The sequence below is a fragment of the Harmonia axyridis genome, chromosome 1 (genome assembly GCF_914767665.1).
Source record: "Harmonia axyridis chromosome 1, icHarAxyr1.1, whole genome shotgun sequence".
Lineage (NCBI taxonomy): Eukaryota > Metazoa > Arthropoda > Insecta > Coleoptera > Coccinellidae > Harmonia > Harmonia axyridis.
The window spans coordinates 48,745,431-48,771,993 of NC_059501.1; the positions used below are offsets into that span (position 1 = coordinate 48,745,431).

The 26,563-nt window shown below is 35.6% G+C and overlaps 2 protein-coding genes across 5 annotated transcripts in view; both read right to left on the reverse strand.

The window, feature by feature from the left end:
* Positions 1 to 26,563, reverse strand: part of LOC123673280 (phosphatidate phosphatase LPIN3) — a 340,332-nt gene that overhangs the window by 299,190 nt on the left and 14,579 nt on the right. For all 4 annotated transcript variants that reach the window (XM_045607773.1, XM_045607772.1, XM_045607763.1 and 1 more), the window contains one exon: positions 13,525 to 13,948. In XM_045607773.1, coding sequence (XP_045463729.1) covers positions 13,525 to 13,704 — 180 coding nt within the window. In that variant the 5' untranslated portion in view covers positions 13,705 to 13,948. The remainder of the gene's footprint in view (positions 1 to 13,524; positions 13,949 to 26,563) is intronic.
* Positions 15,409 to 17,680, reverse strand: LOC123673345. The gene is made up of 3 exons (XM_045607832.1): positions 17,451 to 17,680; positions 16,953 to 17,198; positions 15,409 to 15,926 (listed from the first exon to the last, which is right to left on the reverse strand). Exons 1-3 carry the CDS (start codon positions 17,545 to 17,547, stop codon positions 15,430 to 15,432), a joined length of 840 nt encoding a protein of 279 aa, XP_045463788.1. The 5' UTR covers positions 17,548 to 17,680; the 3' UTR covers positions 15,409 to 15,429.

A 26,563-nucleotide genomic window follows, 5' to 3' on the forward strand; every position in this document is an offset into this window, starting at 1 on the left:
TGTACGGGCTCATAGCGCGAATCTCTCGCGATTTCTCTGACACAGTCACATTAAAGACCCTTTATTATGCATATGTCAGATCAAAATTAGATTACGCGTCAATAATATGGTCTCCTTGCTACCAGGTCCATATTGAGAGAGTTGAATTTGTGCAACGGCGTTGTCTAAAACTTTTTTCATATAGAGCAGATGGTGTCTACCCGCCTATCGATTTTCCCCAGAACCTGCTTTTGAGCAGACACTGCATGAATAGTTTGAAATGTGGACGAGAATGTCATTCAGTTGTATTTACTCACAAACTAATAAACGGTGTCATTAAAGATTCTTGCATTCTCAAAAAATTAAATTTTGCTATTCCTAGACCAGCCTCTAGAATTAGAAATACATTTCATATGCCGACACCTCGAACGAATACATTGAAGTATTCACCTCTTTATAGTTTGTGTGATGCCTGTAATACTGTAAGTTCTCACTTGTATCTTTTTAATTGTTCCATTTCAAATATCAGATCTTATTATTTTGACTGACTGAGTATTTTTTGTTACCTTTTTTTTCTCAGAATATGTAATATATGTGTATACATTATTTTTCCTATGCTCCTTGTTCTGTAGTTGGGTTTAAACCCAACCAATGGACATTGTATATATTGAATAATAATAATAATGATAGGGTAGCGGTAGGTGGATCTCTAGCTATTCACCTATCAGGAGAGTTGAATCGACTCCTGCCCACCGCAGATTCCAGGAGCTCCCTGACCCGGGAAGCTGAAACCTGTCGGAGGGCCCTGTCTAGGGTAACGGACGAAGCCGTGTGGAAAGCAGCTCAAGAATTCTCCCACCGTAGCTCTGCGGATCGTAAAAAGCGATCAAAGGCCGTCTCCCCCACGACACGGAGGAACCCATGAATGATGGTGAATTTGAGGAATAGGAATATAGAGCCGCTGCCTGAGGATCATCAGGGCATGTCTGGAGCCGGCGCTGGACATGACAGTATGCGGGACGTCGGTGACAAAGTGCTAAGGAGACGGGCATCTGTCGAACAAAATGCTACGCCTCCACAATCTCAACATTCTGGGAGAAGAATAACACGAGTTTCTCCGACCGCTGAAGGTGCTGCGCAGGATCCCCAACCAGCACTCACCCAAGCAGGTCTACCAAGAAGACGTATGAAATGGACAAGTTCGATAAATGAAACGATCATGCGCATATATTATGAAGTGACTAATATGGAAGAGGATAAAATAGGCTACCGGCAAAAATTATTTGCAGAATTCCACAGGAACTATCCCGAACTCCAAGTATCTGAGCAAAGAGTAGCCGACCAATACCGGGTCATATTGAGAAATAAACTTGTACCCGATGAGAGACTTAACACCATAAAAAATGAAGTCCAACTGAGGCTACAGAATAGGAACCTCACCACAAACGAAACGACAATTGAAGAAAACTACGATAGTATTGAAAACCAACACAACATCAATGCACAAATGAACTCTGAGGAACAAAACAACGCAGATTTGATAGCAATAAGCAGGCGCGGATCCACGGGGGGGGAACTGGGGGAACGTTCCCCCCCCAAATGGCCCGGGCACCTCTTAAAATTTGCCGGCCTGTCTAGAATTTGACATACTAAGGCTCAAATAATTACAAGATCAAGCAAAAATGTAATTTGACGCAATTTCTGAAACAAAGATGTTGAAAGTACGGATACGGAATGGAAATGCAATAAGGTTAGAAATAATATGAATATGGACCAATATATAGGTTCAAACGTTCCGCAATAAACACGTACACGTTCAAAGATGCCGCAATTGGGTCATAAATATTACTGTCGCGCGTCGGCATGTGATTCTCTGCTTACCCCGATTTCCAAGAGTTTTTTTGCGCTTCATAAATCTTGTCGGTATCTCTTTGACAAACCATCTATTTTTGTGTGAAGTGTGGCTTCTTTGATGGGTATAGATCTTCAGGCGTTATCTCTGATATTTCAGCAATTGTTTTTAATTTCAATTCACCAATCAGAATTATGAACCCCAAGAAGAGGGAAAGGGAAAAATATATGAATACCTACTACGAGTGTAGACGACCAGAATAAGCAGTTGTTTTCTATTTATTAATTTGTATATTGTGAAATTTTTTTGTGACCCCAAAATATAATTGTTGTATTGTACTAGGAAAAATTTAGTCTCAACAAGGCTTTGATGTTCTTATTTTTGTTCACCTGCCCAATATGAATATAAACCTCTGTTTGTATAATGGTAAAGATCAAAATATTTCATTGGTATTCAACTAATGTTAATAGTATATTATTCAACGAGCGGTAATGTAGGTCATAACTCACGCAGATGATGTTTGCAGCACGAGCCGCAGGCGAGTGCTGTAATTCATCAAGTGAGTTATGACCATTACCACAAGTTGAATACTATACTTTATCTACGACTAAATCAATAAATACTAAGAAAAAAATACAGACTTTGAATATAGACAGAAGGAACGGGAAATAACATATTATGTGCTCGATCCCGTACAAGAGAGATGGAAACTTAGTGCCACCAATCACAATCGAACTAGCTTCGGCTAGCTCGAATCCAGTATTGAGTACAGACATAGAACTTTATTGAAAAACCTCAATAGTTGCCTATAAAAATGCATTAAAATATACCAAAAAATATTCCCTGTAAACGATGACTTAATGATCTTACTGCTACACCAATCTTGAAAATTTTTTCAAACTCCTTCATATTTTTTCGGACAATTAATTCTATATGGTAACATTAGCTGTTTGTCTTTTGGAAATGTAAACCTATATAATATTTCATCTTCATTGTCTGAATTAATCGTTTTCAGCAAAACATTCACAATAATTAGATATCAACTTAATTTGAAAACGTCAAGAGTGACATTCCCTCGGACATTCATCCCCTCAATAACAATAATGGAATGTTCCCTTTCGCCCAATCGAATAGAAGCAGAGAAGTATGGAAGCACAGATCCATATTTTCCGATTTATTATAGTGAGTTATAGCAGTGAGTTATTATAACTCACGGCTGTTTGTTAATAGATACTATTAATTGCTCAAAAGCAGTTGAATAATGAATATATAATTCAATAGGAGTAGATAAATGAATATAATTCTACCAATGCAACAATTTTTGACATGGTGCTGTAGTAACATCTGGAATTGAACAAATTTTTATTAAAATCATACCTCAAACTTTGGCTTTTTGCATTTCAAATCACGTTGAATCTAAATCTGCAATAAAAAATTAGTTTATCCGCCTTACGCTAGCCTTTTAGTTCGTCGAGAGAGGAGGGGGCGAGTGTGATTTTCCCCGGGGCCATGATTATTGGCAGCCTGTAATTTTCAGAATTCCATCAACAAAACAATTCCTGAGTGATTTTTTTTTACTTATCACATGAAACATAACAAGACGTTGAATATTTATTTTATATCGGGTCGAGGCCCTCCGCCTACCCTTAACATTATCTATTCGGGTGTAATGGTGTTTTGAGTTACCTACTCAATACGAGGTTTACCTACGATGCAGTCTTTTGGAACGGATGGCAATAAAAAAAGACAATTATGAAAGAATAATAACACGTGCATGCGAAATATTTCCTCTTTGTTAGTACTTTGGAAAAAAGGACCTGAAATATGATCTTCAATAAAAGCAGGCCTACTTGCCAATATATTTCCTATTTTGTTTATCATGAGAAATATTTAGCTTTGTTGAATAATCATAGGAATGGATTGCTAAAATTGGAGGTATAAAGGAATATGAGAGATTCCTTGTATAATAAGAAAGGCCAATAAATATGGGCCCGTTAACGCTTTGTTTTCGAGATACAGAGTGTTTCTTGTAAGTCTTGTAATCTATTTTTTTGTGATGATTATACCAGTTTATCAAATCTTTCTTCATCTTCGCTACAGATGCGGTAAATAAGTATCAAAAATTATAATAAAATTTATTCATCATAGCTTATTAACTGGATCTTCGTTATAAGTTGGCTCTTTCTGAGTATTAGGTACTAGAGAATAGTTTGAAATTTTTTTCTAAAAATCAGTAGCAGATAGGACAGAACTACAAGAATCCAAAAAGTGTAGTACTCGATCAAAGTTTCTTTTAACATTTTTCTAAACTACCTGTAGTCTTCCAAAAAAAAGTTCTGGAGGAAAAGAGCGGGCACTGTTCCAGAAAAACTATCACCCTGTAGATTTGTATTCAAAATTAGTATACTCGTATCACATGATGAAAACTTTAAATAAGAATATATATGCCAAATTCAAGTTAAATATCTTGTAAAGCACAGGTGCTATGAGAAAAAACTTGAAAAAATCAAACTCCAAATCTGGAAAACAAAGAGTGAACCTAGTGTCATTTCAAGTGGTCCATTTTGAAGTAAAAGCTTGTATCTTTCTATGATTAAATGACATAATCTACTGAACACAAGTGACATAGAAAATGTCAAAAAACTAATACACTTTGTTACTTTATACACTGTGTCCGTAAAGTATGGAACAAATTCATTTTTAGCTAAACAGACCATTTTAAGAAATAATCGTGAAACACGTCGATTTTTTAATTTAATTTACCATATTTTAAAATGATAATCTAATATACAAGGTGAATCACTTTCGAGTAATGACGTCACTGTCATTTTTTTAAAATGGAACACCCCCATTTCGTCTCAATTTTCCGATTACTTCATCTGAGCTGATTCCAAAAATGTATCACATGTTGATTCCAATTGGTCCTGAGATTTTGGATGCCTCATTTTTCAGCACAACACCCTCAATATTACTTTCTCAATCCAAAGGTCAAGGAAAAAGGAAAGTAATAGATTCACAACTATTTTCCGGTTTTCAATGGAATTACATACTATACATATAATCCATAATTGGCAGAGGTATTTTTTGAATTAAAAACTTTTTTAGGCGCGTTGAGCACTTCTTGGGTGAAGAAAAATCATGGAACCGAAAGCACTCCATGCGTGTCAATTTGTTTATAAATTCATCTTATACACTGCGTCCGTAACCGTTAAGTATGGAACAAAATTCATTTTCAGCTAAACAGACCATTTTAAATAATTAAATTTAAAATAATCCTGAAACATGTCGATTCTTTATTTTAATTCACCGTATTTTAAAATAATAATCTAATATACAGGGTGAATTACTTTCGAGTAATGACGTCAGCGTCATTTTTTTTTAATGGAATACCCCCATTTTGACTCAATTTTCCGATTACTCTGGCTGAGCAGATTCCAAAAATGTATCACATGTTGATTCCAATTGGTACAGGGTGGACAAAAATACAATAGTTTTGTGTGTGCTCATAAAGTGACGCGTAACATTCCTTATTAGTTAAATTAACAATATTATCAAAAATACGGCAATTGGTTTGAATATAACACCCTGTAGTTTGTTACATTTTTAGATTGATAAAAATGTATAAGAATAAGAAATAATTTCTTTCATATTCTGTCTGCTAGACCAAAAGTACCGAACATGTTTGGAAACAGCTCATTTTTATTAATCTAAAAATGTAACAAACTACAGGGTGTTACATTCAAACCAATTAGCGCTAGACAATAAGTATTTTTGATAATATTGTTAATTTAACTAATAAAGAATATTATGCGTTATTTTATGAGCACACACGAAACTATTGTATTTTTGTCCACCCTGTACCACTTTTAGTGATCTTTTGAAATTCAGAGTAGACGCTGGTGATAAATATAAATACAGAAATAGAAAGAAACGGAATACTGATGTCGCCTACGACAATCATGGATGCCTTATTGTTTTCCAATTATTTTCATTTTGCCCCCCCTGAGAAAAATTTCTGCGGGCGCCCATGGTCCTGTACCAATTGAAATCAATATGTGATACAGTTTTGGAATACAAAACTATGTATTTTTGTCCATCCTGTACCAATTGGAATCAAAATGTGATACATTTTTGGAATCAGCCCAGCTAGAGTAATCGGAAAATTGAGACAAAATGGGGGTGTTCCATTTGAAAAAAATGACGGTGACGTCATTACTCGAAAGTAATTAACCCTGTTTATTAGATTATTATTTCAAAATACAGTAAATTAAAATAAAAAATCGACTTGTTTCACGATTATTTCTTAAAATGGTCTGTTTAGCTAAAAATGAATTTGTTCCATACTTTACGGACACAGTGTATAATTTGAAAATACAAGTAAATGTATGGGGACATTTTTTATTCTATTCATTTCATCTTCAATACATTTTTTGAAAACCCATATTAATAAACGGCAAAAAAATGACGTCCCAAAATGGCGGAAGTATCGAAAAGTTCCCCCCCCAAAAGTGGGTCCTGGATCCGCGCCTGGCAATAAGTGATGCTCAACGACGGAATATATATTCTGCACCCGTCGAAAATCCAGAAGAAGACCAAAGAGAACTACTGGAGCGATTATCTGTCACAATGAATAGATGCGTTATAGATTTTGAGGGCACAGATCCATTGAGACGACCGATTCTGCCAAGATTGAAGACATTCAAGAAACTATCTCATCTTCTGGTTATGACCAACAAGGAGATTATACCCAAGTATCTTTCTGACTACAATAATCTCGAATCATTACACCTCATCATATACCGTGCAGCATTTTCAATAGCAACAGTGCTAGGTGTGAAACCAAAACCAAAAAGTCAGCAACCATCCAGAGAAAAACAACGAAATAAACCACATTGGCAAAAAAGGCTGGAAGTCAAAGTTCATAGCATCCGCCAAGATATTGGGAGACTCACCCAATTTGCAAAAGGTTGCCGTCTAGAAAACTACAAGAAATGGTGAATAATAATGGATTGTCACCGGCAACATACAACGTATGATCCAAACAATGGAAATGCTCAACAAATTTTAGACACACTGAAACAAAAACTTAGTGTGTACTCCGAAAGACTCAGAAGATACAATGAGAGCTATAGAAGAAAACAGGATAATATGATTTTTGAAAACTCCGAAAGAAAATTCTATAGAATGTTAAACAATATGTCAGCAACACCAGGAAGTTATCCAACCGTCGAGGATATTGAGAATTTTTGGACAGATAAACTGGCTACACCAACCCCCTACAACTCCCAGGCTGATTGGATAAGAAGTGAAGAGAAATCCTGTGAGACAATAGAACACATGCCGCATAACGCAGTTTCTATAGAAGAATTCCATGAAATATTGAAAAACACATACAATTGGAAATCACCCGGCCCAGATGGAATCCACAACTTTTGGTTGAAAAAATTTTGGTGTATACACAGCAGGTAGTTGAAGCCATAAATGGTGTTATAAGTAATCCAACGGAAATGCCCAAATTTTTAACAACAGGAGCCACTTACCTCCTACCGAAGGATCTGCAACACACAGCGGATCCATCAAAATACAGACCAATTACATGCCTACCAACAATATATAAAATCATCACATCATGTTTAGCATCTCGTATCTACAAACAATTCGAGAAAAATAACATAATGACAGCACAGCAAAAAGGATTTTCCAAGAATGCACTAGGATCGAAGAAACTGCTGATAATAGATTCCATCATATGCAACCAAGCCTTCAAAAAACACAGAAATCTTTTTATGACATATTTTGACTATAAGAAGGCCTTCGACTCTATTCCGCATGGGTGGCTGACAAAAATTTTGGAAATATACAAGATCGATCCAATTACAATAAACTTTCTGAAGTATGCAATGAGCAACTGGAGAACGAATATCGAACTCTCTTCGGCGAACATAACTACTAAAGAGATTCCAATAAGAAGGGGAATTTTCTAAGGAAATTCATTGAGTCTCTTATGGTTCTGCTTGGCGCTGAACCCCCCTTCTAAACAATTGAATGCTACTGAAAAAAGTTTCAATGTCAAAGGAAATAGAAATACTATTACACTCAATCATTTGCTATATATGGATGATATAAAACTTATAACAGGCAAGAAAAACCACTTGCAAAACTTTTCCACCAGTTTGACCATAAGGTCAAACTGGTGGAAAATTTTTCGAAAGACGTGGGGATGAAATTCGAAGTGGACAAGTGTCGTACTATTAGCGAAGTGCGTGGAAAATTCCAAGATGAACCGATCGCTCTCTCCAATGGAGAAGCAATGAAATCGGACGATCTTTATGAATACCTAGGAATGAAACAAAACCGACGAATAAACCATCAAAGAATGAAGGAAGACTTAACAACTGAGTTCATTAGGAGAACCAACAAAATTTTAAAGACAAACCTTAACAGCAAGAACATGACGAGAGCTATCAATACATATGCATATTCAATTCTAACATACTCTTTCGGTATAATTCCATGGAGCAAAACAGATATAGAAAACCTACAACGAAGATCCGTTACGACACCAAACTTCCTCCAAAAATCAATGCCTAGGATTAACGAGTGCGGCAACTCAGGAACTACCAAGGCTGAAATCATCTTAACCTTATTCTCAAGCTTAATTAGTAGATCCTCCGAACCGATACTTGAACAACTCTGTCCATTAGCGACTCTACAAGCAATTACATTATCGACATTAATATTCAGATTCAATTTCTTCAACATTGCCCATCCAGGACCTCCAATAATCGTGCATGAAGCAGCCGAATCCAAAAGACCTAATAACTCAACATCAAAAACAGAAACAGACCAACATGGGCATTTTGCGCATGCGCCAACACATAATCTAACAATGCTTTCTGGTTTAAAGGCAAAAGATCACGGGCAGAGAAATGAGGAAAGGTACACATACTGCCATAAGAGGTCTTCTCCCACAGTTTTCCGACGGCTTACACTTAGGACAGGTCCGAACAGTAGAACCTGGACGACCACACTTGAAACAGTATTTATTTTTGGCCATCTTACAATCCCTAGCAGCATGACCAGGTTGCTTACAATTCCAGCAAGTCAATACCGCACTTACCTCAGCCGAAGAGGTACTTACATCAGCAGAAGAGGCACCTACATCAACAGAAGAGGCAGATGGTTGTTCTGCATATACGTAAGCTAGATCAGGTTCCATCAAAGAGCTTCTATTTCGTGGAGGAGGTACGAAGGATTCGATGGATTCCTTGCGAGTCTCGAGTTGTCTTCCGATATCCAACAGTTGCGAAATCGAGGTGATGTTAGTCAAACCTATTTGACTCTGGTAAAAGGGTGAGATATTACGAAGAAGGATTCTGAGTCGAGCATCCTCATTAACTGGTACAGTAAGACGTTTGAACATAATGTCCATCATTGCCAGATACAAACCGATGCTTTCATCAGGGCCTTGTGTTCGGCGTTTAATCTCGTCGAAAAGTTTCTCGTTATAATTGGGAGGGAGAAATTGCTTTCGCAATTCTTCAACGTTGCCAAGGTGGACTGGACAGATCGAAACCAGATAAGAGCCTTACCCACTAGAAGACAAGAACAACTGCTCCTCTGTAACGTTCCGGGAAATACACAATTCCTCGACATTTTCAAGGAGAGAACTCAGGGAGCATTTAGACTTATCTCCACTGAATTTGCTAATATTCCACTTGGCTACTGATACTGAAGGTACCTTACATTGGAGAGCCGAAGCTGTATTAGTGGTTCGGTGAACTATATCACTAACTGTGACATCATCAGATTCAGATTCCGACGACGAATCAGATATACCAGCTGTATCCATCAGCATGCTCAACTCCAAAGGTGACTGCGTGTGCAGTGATAATCTCCGATAGTTCCTCGCTCGCGAACCTAATTCCGCCTGTAACCCAATTATTTTCTCTAAATATCCTGACCGGAGGACCTGTTCTTCTTCTGAGAGCGCTTGAGATCTTTCCGCTCGCTTAAACAAATGTACCAAGCGCGTAGACGTCTTAAGAAAAGATGGACTTTTCTCATCACCCGAAAAATCTAATAATTCTCTTTGAAAAAATGAAATTGAGCTTTCTAACGCCTTTGAGTCATCTTCGAACCGATATGGATATGGTGGGTATTTGGTTTCAATTCCCGATTTTTCTAACCTCAAATAACCTCTGAAGCTCTTTCTCATCTCAACAACCGTATTCAAGTTACCTACACCTTTTACAGCTAATTCATAACTTAATTCATCTTCATCAAGACGATTCACGTCCATTCGACCATCCATACTTAACAAAATACTAAAAGCACAATCCTACCTAACCTCAAAAATACAAAATATTGGCAGCGCCAATAAATACAACGGAAATCGACACTACAGAAAAAATTGATAACAAGGTAGATTTGAAGACTAACGGAATACGAGAAAATAATAACAACAAGTCCGATCAACCACTGCAAGTCAGATAGAATAGACTTTTGGGCCCCACGTTGGGCGCCAATTTGTGACGTGTCGACCTTGAGTAAGCCGGTCACAAGGCTAAAATTCGGCTCGCGACTAACTCAGTGAAGATGGGAGTGAGTTCTTCAAAATTGAATGGAAGTTAATAATGGGCGACAGGTAGAGATGTGCCTGTCTTAAGAACAAATTGCGTACTTCTCTACCAGAGTAGCAATAAAACAAATAACTCGATGTCAAACGTTTAATTGAAATTAAAATTTCTGCAGTGGTTGATAATAAAAAAATAATGAAAAAGAATTATCTTAGTCACCAAAAGCTAGAAGAGCTTCCCAAAAACTTTACCTCACACTAACAAATGCCAGAAGGGCTTCCTATAAACTATAACAACACCTAATGCCAGAAGGGCTTCCTAAAAACTATAATACCTAACCTAATCCTGAAAACAGAAGCCTTATATCAGCCTATACTTGGCTTAGGCTAAACCTTAAATATCAGTACCGAAACTAAACCTAAACGGAGTTCAACAAACTCCAAATATACCAGATAAGAAACCAGACAAATTACCACGTTAACCAATAACCACAGATCTTGAAGAAATACACAAATACAGTGGTTGTTATAACTGGCTGGTATAAAATATTTTCTCGAACTGTACCATCTATCAGAATGTACCATCCACCAGAACTGTACCATCTATCAGAATGTACCACCCACCAGAACTGTACCAGAAATTCACCACCATGTACCAGAAAATCAAAAACCATAAATTCAAACCATACCATTCCAGACTGTTACCAGTCACCAGAATTCTTCAATTCAACCAGGCACTAGAATTCTCAACGTATCCAGGCACTAGGATGCTCAAAGATATCTAGCACTAGGATTCCCAACGTATCCAGGCACTAGGACCCTAATAAATGACAATAAGATATTGTTCACAAAATGAAAAGGAATTTATACATCTCAGTTGTTGTTCGAGGGAAAAGGATCTTCTTGATATTCTTCGTGTAAGTTCAACATTTATTCGAACTAATCGCCGGGAAGCGAATCCTCTCAGATCTTCAGGGTAAATTCAATACAAGAGATGGGCCTTATGGAAGAAATTTTCATAATCACGTATAAAATGTATTTCCCAGAAATATTCAGTATACCATAAAACAAACAGGGAATTATCCAAATTGAAGAAATAATCGCCTATTACAAGGATGATTCCAGATCATTTATTCTCCAATTTAGTCAATTTTTTTCCACTAGCTCTCAATCTTAAAATTATCTCAAATCGCCGATAACCTCATTTTGACAATTTCATTCCTAACCACAGACTATACCAGTTGTCAAACGAAACTTCCCACACAGAAGAAAAATAATAACAAGAAATCCAGAAATTATAAAATATTTCCCCCCGGTAATAATATTCGACCTCATTTATCCGGAAATAAATAATTCCATAATAAATTCAAATTTATATTAATACGGAATATTCTAAGCTGAATTCACAATCAACCTCCAGAGGGCGCATTACCAACCGAAATATCAAATAGTGTAAATCTAACCGTTACATGTGGTTCTCTAATGTTAACATGTGGCTAATATCTATCAAGCCAAATTTTTTGTTAAAAGGAATTATTAATCAACCTGTATGATTGCACCTAGTGAAGTGATTTCCTCATTAAACTGGTTTTCTATGGCAACAAAATAAAGCCATTTTATAGTGTTCATGTTTAGGGTGATCTGAGAAAGTCAAATATTTTTGTGTTAAATTTTTTGTTGTTTTATGTTTTTATGAGGGTTTATTTTATAAGATGTATGGTATAAATTATTTAATAAATATCTTTAAACTATGTTATGTTTTGTTTCCACAAATCCAAAAATAAAAAAGTTTGAGTTCCCATTGAATCAATGAAACTCTACTTTTATAGTTCTGTTTTGCGAGAAGTCTAGGAAATCGTAGTCAAAGGTTCCTACTACTTTTATTTTGGATGAAATTATAAACCAATGATTTTATTCAAAATAAAAGCAGTATGAACTTTTCTTGATGACGATTTTCTCAACTGTTTGCAAAACGAATAGAATTGATTCAATGAATACGTACGTTGAATTAACGTACCAAGTTAGTTAATCCAATGAAGAAATTTCATTCCGACAACGAAACTCGTTCATTGGGCCAACGAACTCGTTCATTCCAATAATAAATATCGTACATTAATACAACGAATTCGTACGTTGAATTAACGTACAACGTTCGTTAATCCAATGAACAAATTTCATTGGGACAACGAAACTGATTCATTCGGTCGATGAATTATCACACGTATCGTGATATATCATAGTAGTAATATTTACGCACATTCGGTACATACTCCCAATGTACGATAATTCTTTGGCCCAATGGACTTTACTGGCTTTATTTTGATGAATAAATTAATTGGCCGAACGTACTTTTTCGTTGTATTTACGTACTCTTTTCGTTCAGTGTACAGCAATCAGCTGATACATAACCATAGAAATACAGTTCGCTAGTTCATAACCTAGTTTCATTTCACATTGTTATTATTGTTTGTTCTTATTCAATATAAGTATAAAAATCCAAGCATTTTATCAGAAGAAAAAAATCCATCAAAAGTTGGAACTTTGATAAGCGCCCCTTGACACGGTAGACAGGTGACTGATAGACAGGCGCCTTTCGAAATGCATGTCATATGGAACGGGACTGGTGTTTATATGGTCAAAAATGACGATAGAAATGTGTGTAATCTGATTTGATGGATCGTCCTGGGCCTTTTTTTGCATTCGAGTATTTTTTAAGAATAGGCAGAGTAGTTTTTTATTGCTTTCAAACAAATTGAATTCCTGATTACGGACCTGGAATTCAGACAAAAATTCTCCTTCACAAAATCGAATCTGTGATATCTCCAATAATGCAAAAAATCACCAAGATAGATTTACTTATTCGAAATCAAGTGGCGTTTGAAATTGCTTCAAATATTCGAAAACGCCCTGTATCTTGAAAACGAGAGTTCGGAGATAACTTTTAATTCAATTTTCATTTATCTTCAACCAAGCATTGTCTCACTGGTCACTATACACTCGGTTTCCGAGTTAATTTATTGAATATTTCGGTGTATCTGATATTATTCACAATCATTTTCCTTAGCAAACTGAATTCAACAAACATTAAGTGAAATAATTATGTTATTCGACTCACCACTTTCTCTTTGCTCCTCAGAACCCCCAATTTTCCAAATCTAACGTGGAAAGGTGAACAATTGTAGCTACCATCCGGTTGTTCAACAACCACTACGTCGATGGCACCAGTAAGGGTAGCCTGATTAATATCCTTGTAGAAATCCCGAACATTGGAAATCATTCGCTCCATGTAGTTCATTTCAAATGGTGTCAGAGATTTTGTCACGTTCAAATGTCTGAATTTTCAACGCATATGTTGAAGAGCCTTCAATTTGTCAAGTGATAAAAATTATGTGCTCTTCAAAGTCGATTCACGTTTACTGTTGAAGCTTCAGATTAAAAACAATCCAACGCACTTGTTCGCTAATCAGTCACCTTTGATGATGATGATGATGACGGGTCTGAGTCAAATGTTGGCACTCACCTGCGCCAAGCTATAATATCTGTAAAAATAATAAAGTAAATAAGCCGATGCATTAGTGAGCATAGGCGGAAATTCAAATTACAATCCATCTGTGAATCAGACCACTGAATTGTCCAAATATTTTTTATAGATCAAAGATCTAGTTAACTCATTTTCAAGAGTCTTTATAGGAAAACTATCCATAAAAATTACTCAAATCTCCCGCATATTTTTAGACTGTTGTGAACTTCGCAGACTGTTTGACGTAAACAAGTTAACGATTTCTTATTGAAATATTGAGGAGATGATGATAATAATAATTGTGCCTTTATTTGCAAGAAAAATTATATGTAATATAGGGTCGAAATCTAGCTCAGGCTCCTCCACCTAACCACTAATAATAAAATCAAGGAAAATAAAACAACAATAACCATGAAGCTGCAATGATAACAAAAGTGAACCCATCTCAAACAAATCATTTGTTCCCTTAACAACTTTTCCATTCAAATTTTTCTCAATGAGCTCACAGAGAGCACCCCACCTGAGTTTAATTAATGATGTACTTTAAAATTACAGTGAAATCGCGTTAATATGAACACAAAAAATTCTGAAAGTTTACACGTTTCCTAGGTTTTATTTCTTACTGAGTACATAAATATCGATGAAACAATATACATAAAGTTAAAAAAAGTTTATTGAATCAGAAAAGCCATCTGATATTTCGAAAATGAGTTTATCGAATCCAGAGCCGCATCTAGGTACTATTGCGCCTGTGGCAATATATTAGCCAGAGCCCCACATTTTCGAAATTTTGTTTAACAATTCTGAACATCCTACCTACACAGTATCATATATCATTTTGAAGGGAAAAAAATAACGAATTCAACGAAGTAATGATATATAGGGTGTTCCATTAAAAAAAAAATATAGGTTTGTGTTGAATCTTCAAAACCATACCCCGAAAAAAATATTGAGTACGCCACTGGATTCTACGCAGAATTCTGATTCAGAAGTAGTTTTTACCTCAGCATTATTTCTAATAATTTCGGAGATAAAGAAGGGGTCCGAAAAGTATAAATTTCCAAAATCACCCTGTATCTTTTGAACAGAAACAGTTATGCACAATCTGATTGGACCAACTTGAGTTTCACGGAAAAGTAGGACAGGAACGTGAAAACCGCAAGGCTCTATCTTAAATAACAAGCGAGAAACCTGGCTGTCTCACCCAAAATGGGATGCACTGTACATACGTTGTGCAGGCACATGCGCTCTGCAACATACGTTGTGCAGGCACATGCGCTCTGCATGGTGATATTCATTACCATATATCCTCCTCAGACCCAAGGTCCGGGGAAGATATATTTATTCAGCAAACCTACTTTTTTAGTGAAGACTGGGTCCAAATAACACCATATGGTTGAAAAAAAAATTTATTTCTGTTTTTTCTGAAAAAAAATAAGGCATCATATATGATACGTTGGGTCTAGAGGCATACAAAAACAACAGATCTATAAAAAAAATTTACTGGTGAAAAAGCGAGAAACAATTTTTATCAACGGTACAACACAGATAAATATTGCAGGAGTTACATTCGGCAAACGTTAATTTGCCACATTTAGGAAATCTACATTTTGATCTTGTTTTTTGTTCTTGCTTCGTAAATACTGGTAGGTGGATGTTACCAACGGTCCTGACTCTTCTATCCGGAACAGGTTGTACCTTCCTTTGTTTCAGAGGCGGTGTCTCTTCTTCATCACATTCACTTTGTTCCGAATTTCCTTCACATTGTTCAGAAGGTTTTTTAGTTAAAATCAAATATTGAGCAACGGATAATTTGAAATCCAGATAGTCCAAAGTGTCTTTTCTCCTCAAGCCTTCTGTACTGGTATTTTGACGATATTCGAGCCAAGATGCAGCTACCGCGAAATCGAAGAAGTGGTAGATTGCACGTATTGTCCATTTTTTGGTACGCCCACGCATTGCATATTTTCCAATCACCCTGTCTAGTAAATCAACACCTCCCATTTTAGCATTGTAATCGGCTACAATTGCTGGTTGTTTGATTGTAATGTATTTATTTTCAATCTTAGACCATCTAGTACAACTACCTAAGGGTTCAATGCCAGAGGAAGAGGAAGCAAAATGCACTGGCCTAGAATCGAACCATTTCGTTAAAATAATCTTTCCATCTTCTCTAACTAACCCATCATGTGAACCACGACCTGATTTTTTCAACTGATTATCATTTAAAAATGCTGCGTTTTTCGGAATCCTAGAAGTCATAATTGTACCAGCTAGGGTTATTTGTCTCGAGGAGAGTAACTCGATCAAGGGAATTGAGGTAAAGTATCGGTCGGTGTAGACTGAAACTCCTATTGGCAGGGTCTCTGTGAGTTTCAGTACCATTCTACCACCTACATCAAGTTTTTCGGGCATTTTCACCAAGAACGAGTCCACAGACGATCCCTTTCCTTCGTAAATATAAAAGTCTAGTGGGACCCCTTTTGGTGTTGTCATGACGAAATTCTTCAATCCTACGGGATTGGGTTTTCCTCTAACGAATTGACGCATTTTAACTTGCCCATGAAATGGTATCATCTGTTCATCTATTGATACATATCGAGTCCTTTTATTATTGCGGCATCTTTTCTGCACCATGTCTAACATTGGCCTTATTTTCCAAAACTTGTCCAAGTTCCTTTCTTCTTTGGAAATTTTCTGATCCTCCACAAGTTTTAGGCGCGAACGGAGTTTGAAATACCGATTTCTAGAGATGTTGTCAGAAATAATAGGAACTCTTGTGTTTCGCGCCCAATACATCCTAATCCTTGGTAGACCATAAATTCCAATCAACATGGAAGCTCCAAAAAATGTTCGCATTTCATATTCGGATGTTTCAAGGGAACGACCTTTATCAGCAACTTCGCGCATGTTTGTGAATAGGGCAATGTCTTCGAAAAACTTATCCGAAATATATTTCTTTAGGTAGGCAATTGGTTGTACTAACTCGCTGTCTATATTTTCTTCTTGAAAATTGAATTGACTTGGTTCAAATTGACGAGTACGTGACCATTTTTTCTGGTAACCTGGTAGGTAGTGGGCAAGAGGCTCCTCATCCGATGAATCACTCATGTTGTCTGCGATCTCCATATCATCAGGATCGGTAACCACATTTTCCAAACCTAGATCAACCTCATCCTCATCATCGTCCGAAGAGAGATCATCGAGGTCCGACTGATCGAAGTCCAAGTTGAGAGCTATCTCTTCAAGCTCCAACGCGGTCAAAGGCCCTAAAAAAATAATATTTCAAATGAAAAGTAAACAATATTTGATTTCTCGTGAAAATCTATAGAATTTGATTTTTACATTGAAATTAAATTTGTAGTCAGTAAGACCCAAGGTATCACCTATGATACGTTAACGGAATTACCCATTGCGAAATATTTGTAATATTTAAAACAGAACCTATTATATTCCATATGTTCTGTAGTACTTGTTCAACAAATATAAATCAAAAAAACACCACAAAAACAATTACTTACTTTTATTTCGTGGTAGAGGCATGATCGTAGCACGTGCACTTGTAAACATAAACAATCGACTGACTTTTCTTGCCGCCGTATGCAACCAACATCGCATCAAAAAATTAGGCGCGTATTTAGCAGTGTATCATATATGATACCATCGAGTACGTGCGGCTAAATGGAGCTGGAGGCCGAGAATAAAATATAAACCTGAGGTATCATATATGATACCTGGGGTCTGAGGAGGATATAGTATGGCCGAAAACATATTACTACGTATGTATAGGCTGGTCTATACATAACTGGCAACTACAGGAATTATAATAGTTCTAATCAACAAATAGTAATTTCAACAGATAATAACTATTTAACATTTTCACTCATGAATAAAACAATGAAAAAATTCAAAACAAACTGTGGACCAATTCAACTACAATATCCAAATCAACAACTTTAAATCTAATTTTTAAATTCCTTACATAATTTAAACAAAGAAGAAATCTTACAAAGTTACGACTAAAAACTAAAGTATAAATTTCCAATACTGATGAGTAAGAGTCTGAAAAGATCTTGGCAAGGGAGAGTTAATTGTAAATAGGAAGTATGGCAATCTTGGAAATAGATCTCTTATACGATATATTGTTTATGATAACTTCAACAACCCTTACTCGATCATCCTTACCCGGTATAACTTTCGAAATTCGCCCCATAGGCCAATGAAGAGGAGCAATGTTATCCTCTTTTAATAGAACTAACATACCTTCTTCAATATTAGGGAGCGCTTCTTTCCATTTTGGTCTATTTTGCAACTGTGAAAGGTTTTGTTTACGCCAATGATCCCAGAAAGTTTGACGCATTTCGGAACACAGTCTCCGAAATTTTACATGGTTTTGTGGTATCTGAGATAAATCATATTCCGGTAAAGCATTCGATGCTGCTCCGGTAAGAAAATGAGCAGGAGTAAGATAATTCAAATCAGATGGGTCTTGGGAAATTTGACAGAGAGGTCTTGAGTTCAATATAGCCTCTATTTGAACTAGAAAAGTATTCAATTCTTCATAAGTTAGAACGGAATCTCCGACTACTCGTTTTAAATGATATTTGACGCTTTTAACTCCGGCTTCCCAAATACCGCCAAAAGTCGGAGAATAGCTAGGAATGAAATTAAAGTTTCTGCCAACACTAGCGGCATAATTTTCTATCCTATCCTTATGATCCCTTGATAGTAGCAATCTATAAAGTTCTTCAAATTTTCTTTGAGCCCCTTTAAAAGTTGCTGCGTTATCGCAAAATATTTCTGAGGGCAAATTCCTTCTTGAAGAGAATCTTTTGAATGCCGCAATGAATGTATCTGTGTTCAAGTCGGATTAGTTGAAAAGCAAACAAACACCGCAATGTATCCTTTTGAAACTAAGACCCTTCTTAACCTTGATTGTTTAATTTTAAACGGGCCACAAAAATCTATACCAACAATTTGAAAAGGTCTAGATTCTGTTACTCGAGGTGCTGGAAGACTACCCATCAATTGTTCCGAAAATTTTGCCTTCAATTTGAAACGCTTGACACATTTATGTAAAACCTTTTTGATTTCTCGAACTCCGTTTATTAACCAGAATCTCCTATTCAAAATTGCAAGTATAAGTCTTGTGCCAGCATGCAATGAATTTAAATGTTCTCTGATTATAATTAAGTTTGTAATATGACAATTTTTAGGTAAAATAATGGGATGTTTTTGAGAATAGGAAATTGGAGCATTGGGTAATCTTCCGCCTACTCTCAGCAATCCATCCTGATCAACAAATGGAAACAAAGAATACAAACTTGACTTTTTACAGCTAATTTTAACATTGTTTTTCAAATTTTCAATTTCATTTTTGAAATAAGTATTTTGTACAGATACAACAATAGTTTTTAATGAATTATTTAATCCCTTACTTGTGAGATTTCCTGTAACTCTTTCATTTTTTGTCACCTTACAATTCTGAATGAATCTGAGAGAAAATGCAATAATTCTTTGAATTTTACTGATAGATGAAAATCGTTCAAAACAAACAATGTTCTCGTGACTGACAACATTCAACCCAACCGCGGAAGCAACTTCATTATCCTCAGATGAAGATAATTCTTCAAATTCTTGAGCATTTTTAATAATACTGAATGATGTTACTTGATTCTGTAGCGAATGTGGAATAATTTTAGGACCACACCACCAGAGTCTGTTATCGTTAAAAGAATGAAAATCTTGAATATTTTTCGTCAATAAATCTGCTGAATTATTTCGACTACTAACATAATGCCATGAAGAAACTGAAGTTAATTTCCTTATGAGTGTTAGTCTGTTTGAAACGTATACATTTAATTTTATGGGTGTGGTTCTAATCCAAGCCAATGCAATTTCCGAATCTGAAAATAATAACACGTTTGATATTTTAAATTCCAATTCAAAAATGTCTTTGATTTTGTGCAATAATTTACTCAATAAAACTGCGCCATTTAACTCCAATTTTGGCACTGTTAATTTTTTATTCAATGGCGCTACCCTAGATTTCGAAGTCAATAAATTAATTGAAACATTTCCCTTATCACTAATAGTTTTGGCATAAATGCAACAACCATAAGCATTCAAGGGAGCGTCACAAAATCCGATAAGATCGACGTTTGTGTTTTGTGTGACATTTTTTATATTTCTGGGAACGATGACTGATGGTAAAGCCGATAATTCTTCGAGAAAACTATGACAACTATCATATAATTCTTGAGGTAATTCCTCATCCCAAGACAATTTTTTCAACCAAAGTTCCTGCATGAGAAGCTTTGAGATGATTACTATGGGTCCGAACAGACCTAAAGGATCGTACAATCTAGATATTGAGCTTAAAAATATTCTCTTAGTTAACTTACGGTCGATTTGAACCATTGGAAAGTTTATTTTGAGGCAATCCAATTTAGCATCATAAATTAATCCCAAGGTTTTTAACATTAAATTATCATCCGAACCCTGATTCAATTCAATTTTATTGAATTGACAAAGTTCTGCTGGAATATCCGCGATTATACATGGTGAATTGGATGCCCATTTATGCAGAGAAAAATCTCCCAAACTTAATAATTCAACTATTTCTGATTTCATTTTAGTGATCTCTTCAATAGTATCTGCTCCGCAAATTATTCCGTCCATATAGGTATTATTTGAAAGAATTTTTGAGGCAAGTGGATATCTATTCTTTTGAGTAACGGCTAACTCCGATAAACACCTTGTTGCCAAAAATGGGGAACTCTTAAGACCATAAGTTACAGTATTTAAACGGATATAATTCAAGGGCAATGAAGGGTTCTTTCTCCAAATAATCAACTGAAAATTTCGATGATCTGGATGTAGCATTATACTTCTGAACATTTGCTTTATATCGGTTATGAGAATGTATTTATAGGTACGAAATAAGATCAAAATATCATAAATATCCCTTTGAACTAATTTCCCATTATGAAGGAAGTCATTCAAACAAACTTTGTTGTTAATTTTCATACTCCCATCGAACACAACCCTCAATTTTGTTGTAATTTTATCATTTCGTATTACAGGATGATGAGCAAAAAAGTATGTTGAAGTATCATTATATCTAATTTAGCCAGGTTTCAAAATTTCAGCATGATTTAAACTTACATATTCATCAATGAAATGAGAATAGTTTTCGAATAATTTTTTATCATGGTTAAAACGTTTTTCTAAATGATAAAATCGCTTCAGAGCGAAAGAGTATGAATCTCCTAAATATATATCTGACGAAGAGATTTTAAATGGCAATTTAACCTGAAATTTATTACCAATTTTTTCTACGCTTTCTCTAAAGATATTTTCGCAGGCTTCCTGCTCGGTACAGAATTATTCCTTAAATTCGGGAATGATCTTGGCTTGCCAAAATCTTTCCATCAAGCAATCCAATTTCTTGACATCTAGAGAACAATGATGAGAATAAAGAACATTAATATTTTGGTCAGAATAGTTGGCTTTTAATGATCCACCTACAATATATCCGAACAGTGTGTTGTGCAGAACAGGTTTCTGAGGACCTAATTTGATAGTATCTGACAATAATACTGAAAAGAAAACGTCTGCAACTAATAATATCGAAATCTCATCAGGTGTGTTAAAGTTTGGATCAGCTAGATATACATCTTTAGGAATATTGAGATGTTCTGTATTGAAATTAAATTGAGGCAATTTTGAAGTAATTCTATCTACAACTGCGCATGTAACATTGATGTTGAAATTATTTCTACCTGAAAATAATTTAAAAGAAACTAATTGTTTCACTTCAGATTCTTTTACATTTACCCCAATTAATTTCATATCATTTTCAAATTTTTCACATTTTATATTGTCAGCTAAATCTTTTTCAATCAGTGATAACTGACTGCCAGAGTCTAGAAGAATTTTCACAGTAATAAATTCACCAGTTTGGGACAAAACTTTCACTCTAGCTGATGGTAATAAAACATTAAAAAAATCAGATTTTCCCTCGCAAACGGCAAGAGAATTTTGTAACGATTCAACGGACCGCATATAATTTTGCCCAGCTCATGTTTAAGAAACGCCACTGATCCCCGATGTAATTAATCGAACACTATCGATTCTCATATTTGATACAGAGAGTGCGCGGAGATTGTCGTTCAATGTGGAAATTTTTCAGATTTCAGCTGAAAGAGGATTATTATGAATTTGACGACTGATTGAAAACAGGTGGAGAGTGAGTGTGATATTTTTTGGTGGCTTTACGTATGGTTGAGTACCTTAATATTAGATATTGAATATTACCTAATTATTTCTTTGAATAACAGTAATTCTATCAAACGATTTGATATCTGATAGTTTAATCTGATATTCCATTGTCTCTTTTCTTTTTTTCTCTTAACACACAGTAGTGTGTAAGGATTTTTTTTTTCCTTCTTTCTTTTGAGAGCCGCCAGGAAGTACATATTCCCTTTCTTGCTGTAATTAACTCTAAATTTCATTCAAATCAAATAAATTTCCTTCTTACAATAACTCTCGGATCATTTGTACCTTTTTTTTTCTTTGTATTTCATTGTTTCTTATAACATAAGTTTTTTTTTACTTTCCGGAAAGTATTCAATAATTAACTCATTTTTATATAATAGTTTATAATTTCTGTCAATTCCAAATTTCATACAATACTTTTGATACTATTTTTCTAAATTCAACCAGAACATTTTTATCTCCAACAATTGTACAAATCTAATTTCCTGAATTTTTCTCTCCACGCATGCTCAAGCATCCATTTTGATACGAAGAAGATTCCACAATTCCTGTACAAGTTTTTAACCAGGCTGCTCTGAATCTGCATCCTGATCAAGGTTACACAGAAACCTTCATAAAATATTTGGACGAAATACTGCAAGTGCCGTTGAAGTGGGAGTTTCACTTCAGGCGAGCATCCACCAAATTGGAACCCGAGATTTGAATTTATTTTCACCACTTCGATCCAAGAGCAATATTCTGATATCAAGCAACTATCAAAATTGAGAAACAAGATCTACCAAGTGAGATATCAAAATTCATCTTTCGATAACCTACTTATTCCAAATTCTGTCTGGAGACCTAATATCCGAATTGTAAGATCAGTGAAATTTTCATCATTTGTAAATGTTCTGAATTTTTTTTTTTCAGCCTTCAGCAATATTTTTTTTTGTAAATTCTGAATTAATTTCTTTTTCTCAGCCTTCAGCAAATTTTTTTTTTAAATAGTTTTAATATATTTGTAAAATTTAATTCGTTTTATTTCTTACCACTAAGCAAGATCTCTCTTATCTATCTCCCGTTTCTCTTACTTAACTTCATTTTTATTTTATCATCTCTATTAATATTTTTTTTTGAGGAATTTCATTTTTATGAAATTTGGTTTACTTTAGTAAGCCTGGCGCCCAACAATTAATTAGTCAAGTTAACAAGTTCATTTGGTGCCCACACCCTCACCGTATCAACTGAGCAGCCGACAGGCATACGTGTGATTTAACTTTACACAATTGTCGCCCATCGCGGGGCGCTCAAGGGGTGCGTTGGCTTGACATAATTTTTTTCTTTTCTTAATCTTGCTTAGTGGAATTTTTTTGTTATACATTTGATCCGACAGAATTTGGTACATTGTTATTCAGTATTAATATTGTTTCGTATTCACATTTCTATACCATATTGAACGATCATCTTTCTCTTTAAATTCACTTTTCTTATTTTATATTTTCGCTTTTTTACACTAATTTGCGTTACTGATTTCTATAATTTGGTAAAGTATGAATCCCAATCATTTGAAGGCCTATGAATTGGTCTATGAAATTAAAATTCGCGGCGTTGAACCAACTGCCGATGTTGAAAGTAAGAGGAAAGTTTTAAGAGGGCTTTTGAGCCAAGAAAAGGCAAATCGTAGTTTTTATATCGTAACAAATCCCTATACTCATGACCAGGATGTAACTGAAATGAAAGAAACTATTAAAGATCTTAAAGATATTATTTCTAAATTCGGTGGAACTAAAGATGATCCTATCTTTCATAGAGTATCGAGTCGTTTAGCTCATTTGTCGAATCGTTTGTCCATGCTTGTTGCTTAGGAGGATGCCGAAATCTTGGCAAAGAAGGAAATTCAGTATGAGGTGTTAGAGTTAGAGGCAGATCTCGATTTAAAAATTTCTCCAGCTAGAACTTCTACTCCAACTGAGAAGAATGCTCCTGTCAACTATGCTAGTCCTTCGAATAGTAGGTTCGTTCCTCCCTATAAATGGAATATTTATTTCACAGGTTCTGTTAAGGATGAGTCAGTTACTTCATTCTTGGAAAAGGTGGAACTATTGAGGCAAGCTCTAGGTGTGTCCGAACAGGAGTTATTTCAGTCTGCTTGCGATCTGTTCAGAGGTTCTGCGTGGACGTGGTTTGTGAATAATAGATGCAAGTTTCAAAATTGGGGTGAATTGGTCAAGGAGTTGAAAAAAGATTTCCTTCCATACTTTTATGAAGAAGATTTAGAGCAAGAAATCAATTCCAGAACTCAAGGTTGTAATGAGCGAGTTTCATTGTATATTTCTTCAATGGAGGGTCTTTTTAACAGGTTAACTGCCAAGCCAGATGAGGAGATCAGGGTTACGAAAATTCGCCGAAATTTGTTGCCTTTTTATATTTCAGGTTTAGCGTTGTATAGTCCCAAGACTGTGAGTGAGTTGTCTGAACTGATCCTAAAAAATAGTCTAGTTGATTTCTTGGAGAAAAGGTCACTGCTTCATGCGAGTCAACATGGTTTCAGAAAGTCAAAATCAACAATAACAGCGATGATTGATGTACTCGAGACTGTTCTGGAGGCTTATGAGAACCGTGAAGAGGTGGAAATGACGTGTACCGATCTTAGCAAAGCTTTCGATAGTGTGAACCATGGTGTTCTTTTGCAAAAGCTGGAGTATTATGGTGTTCGAGGTAAAGCATTGGAGATTTTCAGCTCATATCTGGCCAATAGATCACAGGTAGTGAAATGGAATGGAGAGATGTCGGATTTACGATCGATAGAGGTTGGAGTACCTCAGGGATCCATTCTTGGTCCAGTACTGTTCGTTATTTTCACAAATGATCTTTTCAGTAACATACCATCCAACAAAACTTGCAGCTATGCAGATGATACTTCTTTCCTGAATAGATCAATAAAGAGGGAAAATTTGATCAAAAAGTCGGAAGATTGTGAAGTGAAGGCGCGGGAGTGGTTCTCAGCAAATGGACTATTAATGAATGATTCCAAAACACAAAAAATCATTTTTACGAACAAAGCTGATATTAACACATCTCTGTCCTATCTGGGGTTGGAATTCCAGTCCAGTCTGAGTTGGAAGAACCACATTTCTAACCTTTGTCGGAAACTGTCAACTTCCATTTTCATGATCAGGAGAATGAGAAAAATTGCTGGTCCTGATATTGCGAAGCTAACGTACTATTCATCCTTCCACGGTGTGGCCCTGTATGGTGTCTTGCTGTGGGGTCTGAGTACGGATGCTGAGCGAGTTTTAATCCAACAGAAGAAAGCAATACGCGCCATCTTCCACATGAAAAATACAGACAGTTGTAGAGAGGTATTCAAGAGAGAGAGAATTTTGACTATAACGGCAGCCTTTATACTTACTTGTGCCAATTACGTCCACCAAAACCATGATAGGTTTCCGAAAAATTCAAATTTCCACGAATATAACACACGCGAGAAAAATAAATTTGCTATCCCTCCTGCAAGACTAAAGAAGACCCAACAAGGTCCGAATCATACATGTTTGAAAATTTATAATGAACTTCCAGATCATATCAAGGAATTGAGTCCAGCTGTTTTCAGTAAAAAAGTAAAGGAAATATTATTGGATCATACAGTATACAAGTTGAGCGATTTCTTGAATGAGTGAATTTATTTTGTCACCGGAAATGCTAAACCTATTGTCCAACGACAATATCCCTTATCTCCTGCTATGCAGACTCATTTAAATAAAGAAATAGACGAAATGTTAAAACTTAAAGTAATTCAACCTTCTCAATCTCCTTGGTGTAGCCCTTTATGGTTAGTTCCAAAACGTTCGGGGGAATATCGCGTATGTTTTGACGGTAGAAAGTTAAATGAAGTAACAGTGGATGATACGTATCCTATGCCTCTAATAGATGGTATACTTAATAAACTAAGGGATGCTAAATATCTCTCATCGATTGATTTAACGAAAGCTTTTTTCCAAATTCCGTTAGATAAATCTTCCTGTGCGAAAACCGCTTTTGCAGTGCATGGACGTGGTTTATTTGAATTTGTTGTTTGTCCGTTTGGATTAAAGAATAGTCCAAAAGCAATGACTCGTTTAATGGATAAGGTGATAGGACCTGATTTAGCGCCGTATTGTTTCGTCTATCTCGACGATATAATTATAGCTACTCCTACATTTGAACTCCACATCAAAGTTTTGGAGGAAGTATATCAGCGACTTAAGAATGCTAATCTCACTGTAAACTTAAATAAATGTGAATTTTGTCGTCCATCTCTTGTCTATCTCGGTTTTGTAGTTGATGAACATGGTTTACGAACTGATCCAGAAAAGGTTTCCGCGATAGTGAATTA

What these genes read in the sequence shown, in the direction of transcription:
- LOC123673345 (XM_045607832.1), bottom strand. Translation starts at nt 17,547, where the DNA reads ATGCGATGTTGGTTGCATACGGCGGCAAGAAAAGTCAGTCGATTGTTT. An exon ending in GCCTCTACCACGAAATAAAA is followed by an intron (nt 17,199 to 17,450) that starts GTAAGTAATTGT and finishes TTATTTTTTTAG; the next exon opens with GGCCTTTGACCGCGTTGGAG. An exon ending in TACTCGTCAATTTGAACCAA is followed by an intron (nt 15,927 to 16,952) that starts GTCAATTCAATT and finishes CTAAAATGGGAG; the next exon opens with GTGTTGATTTACTAGACAGG.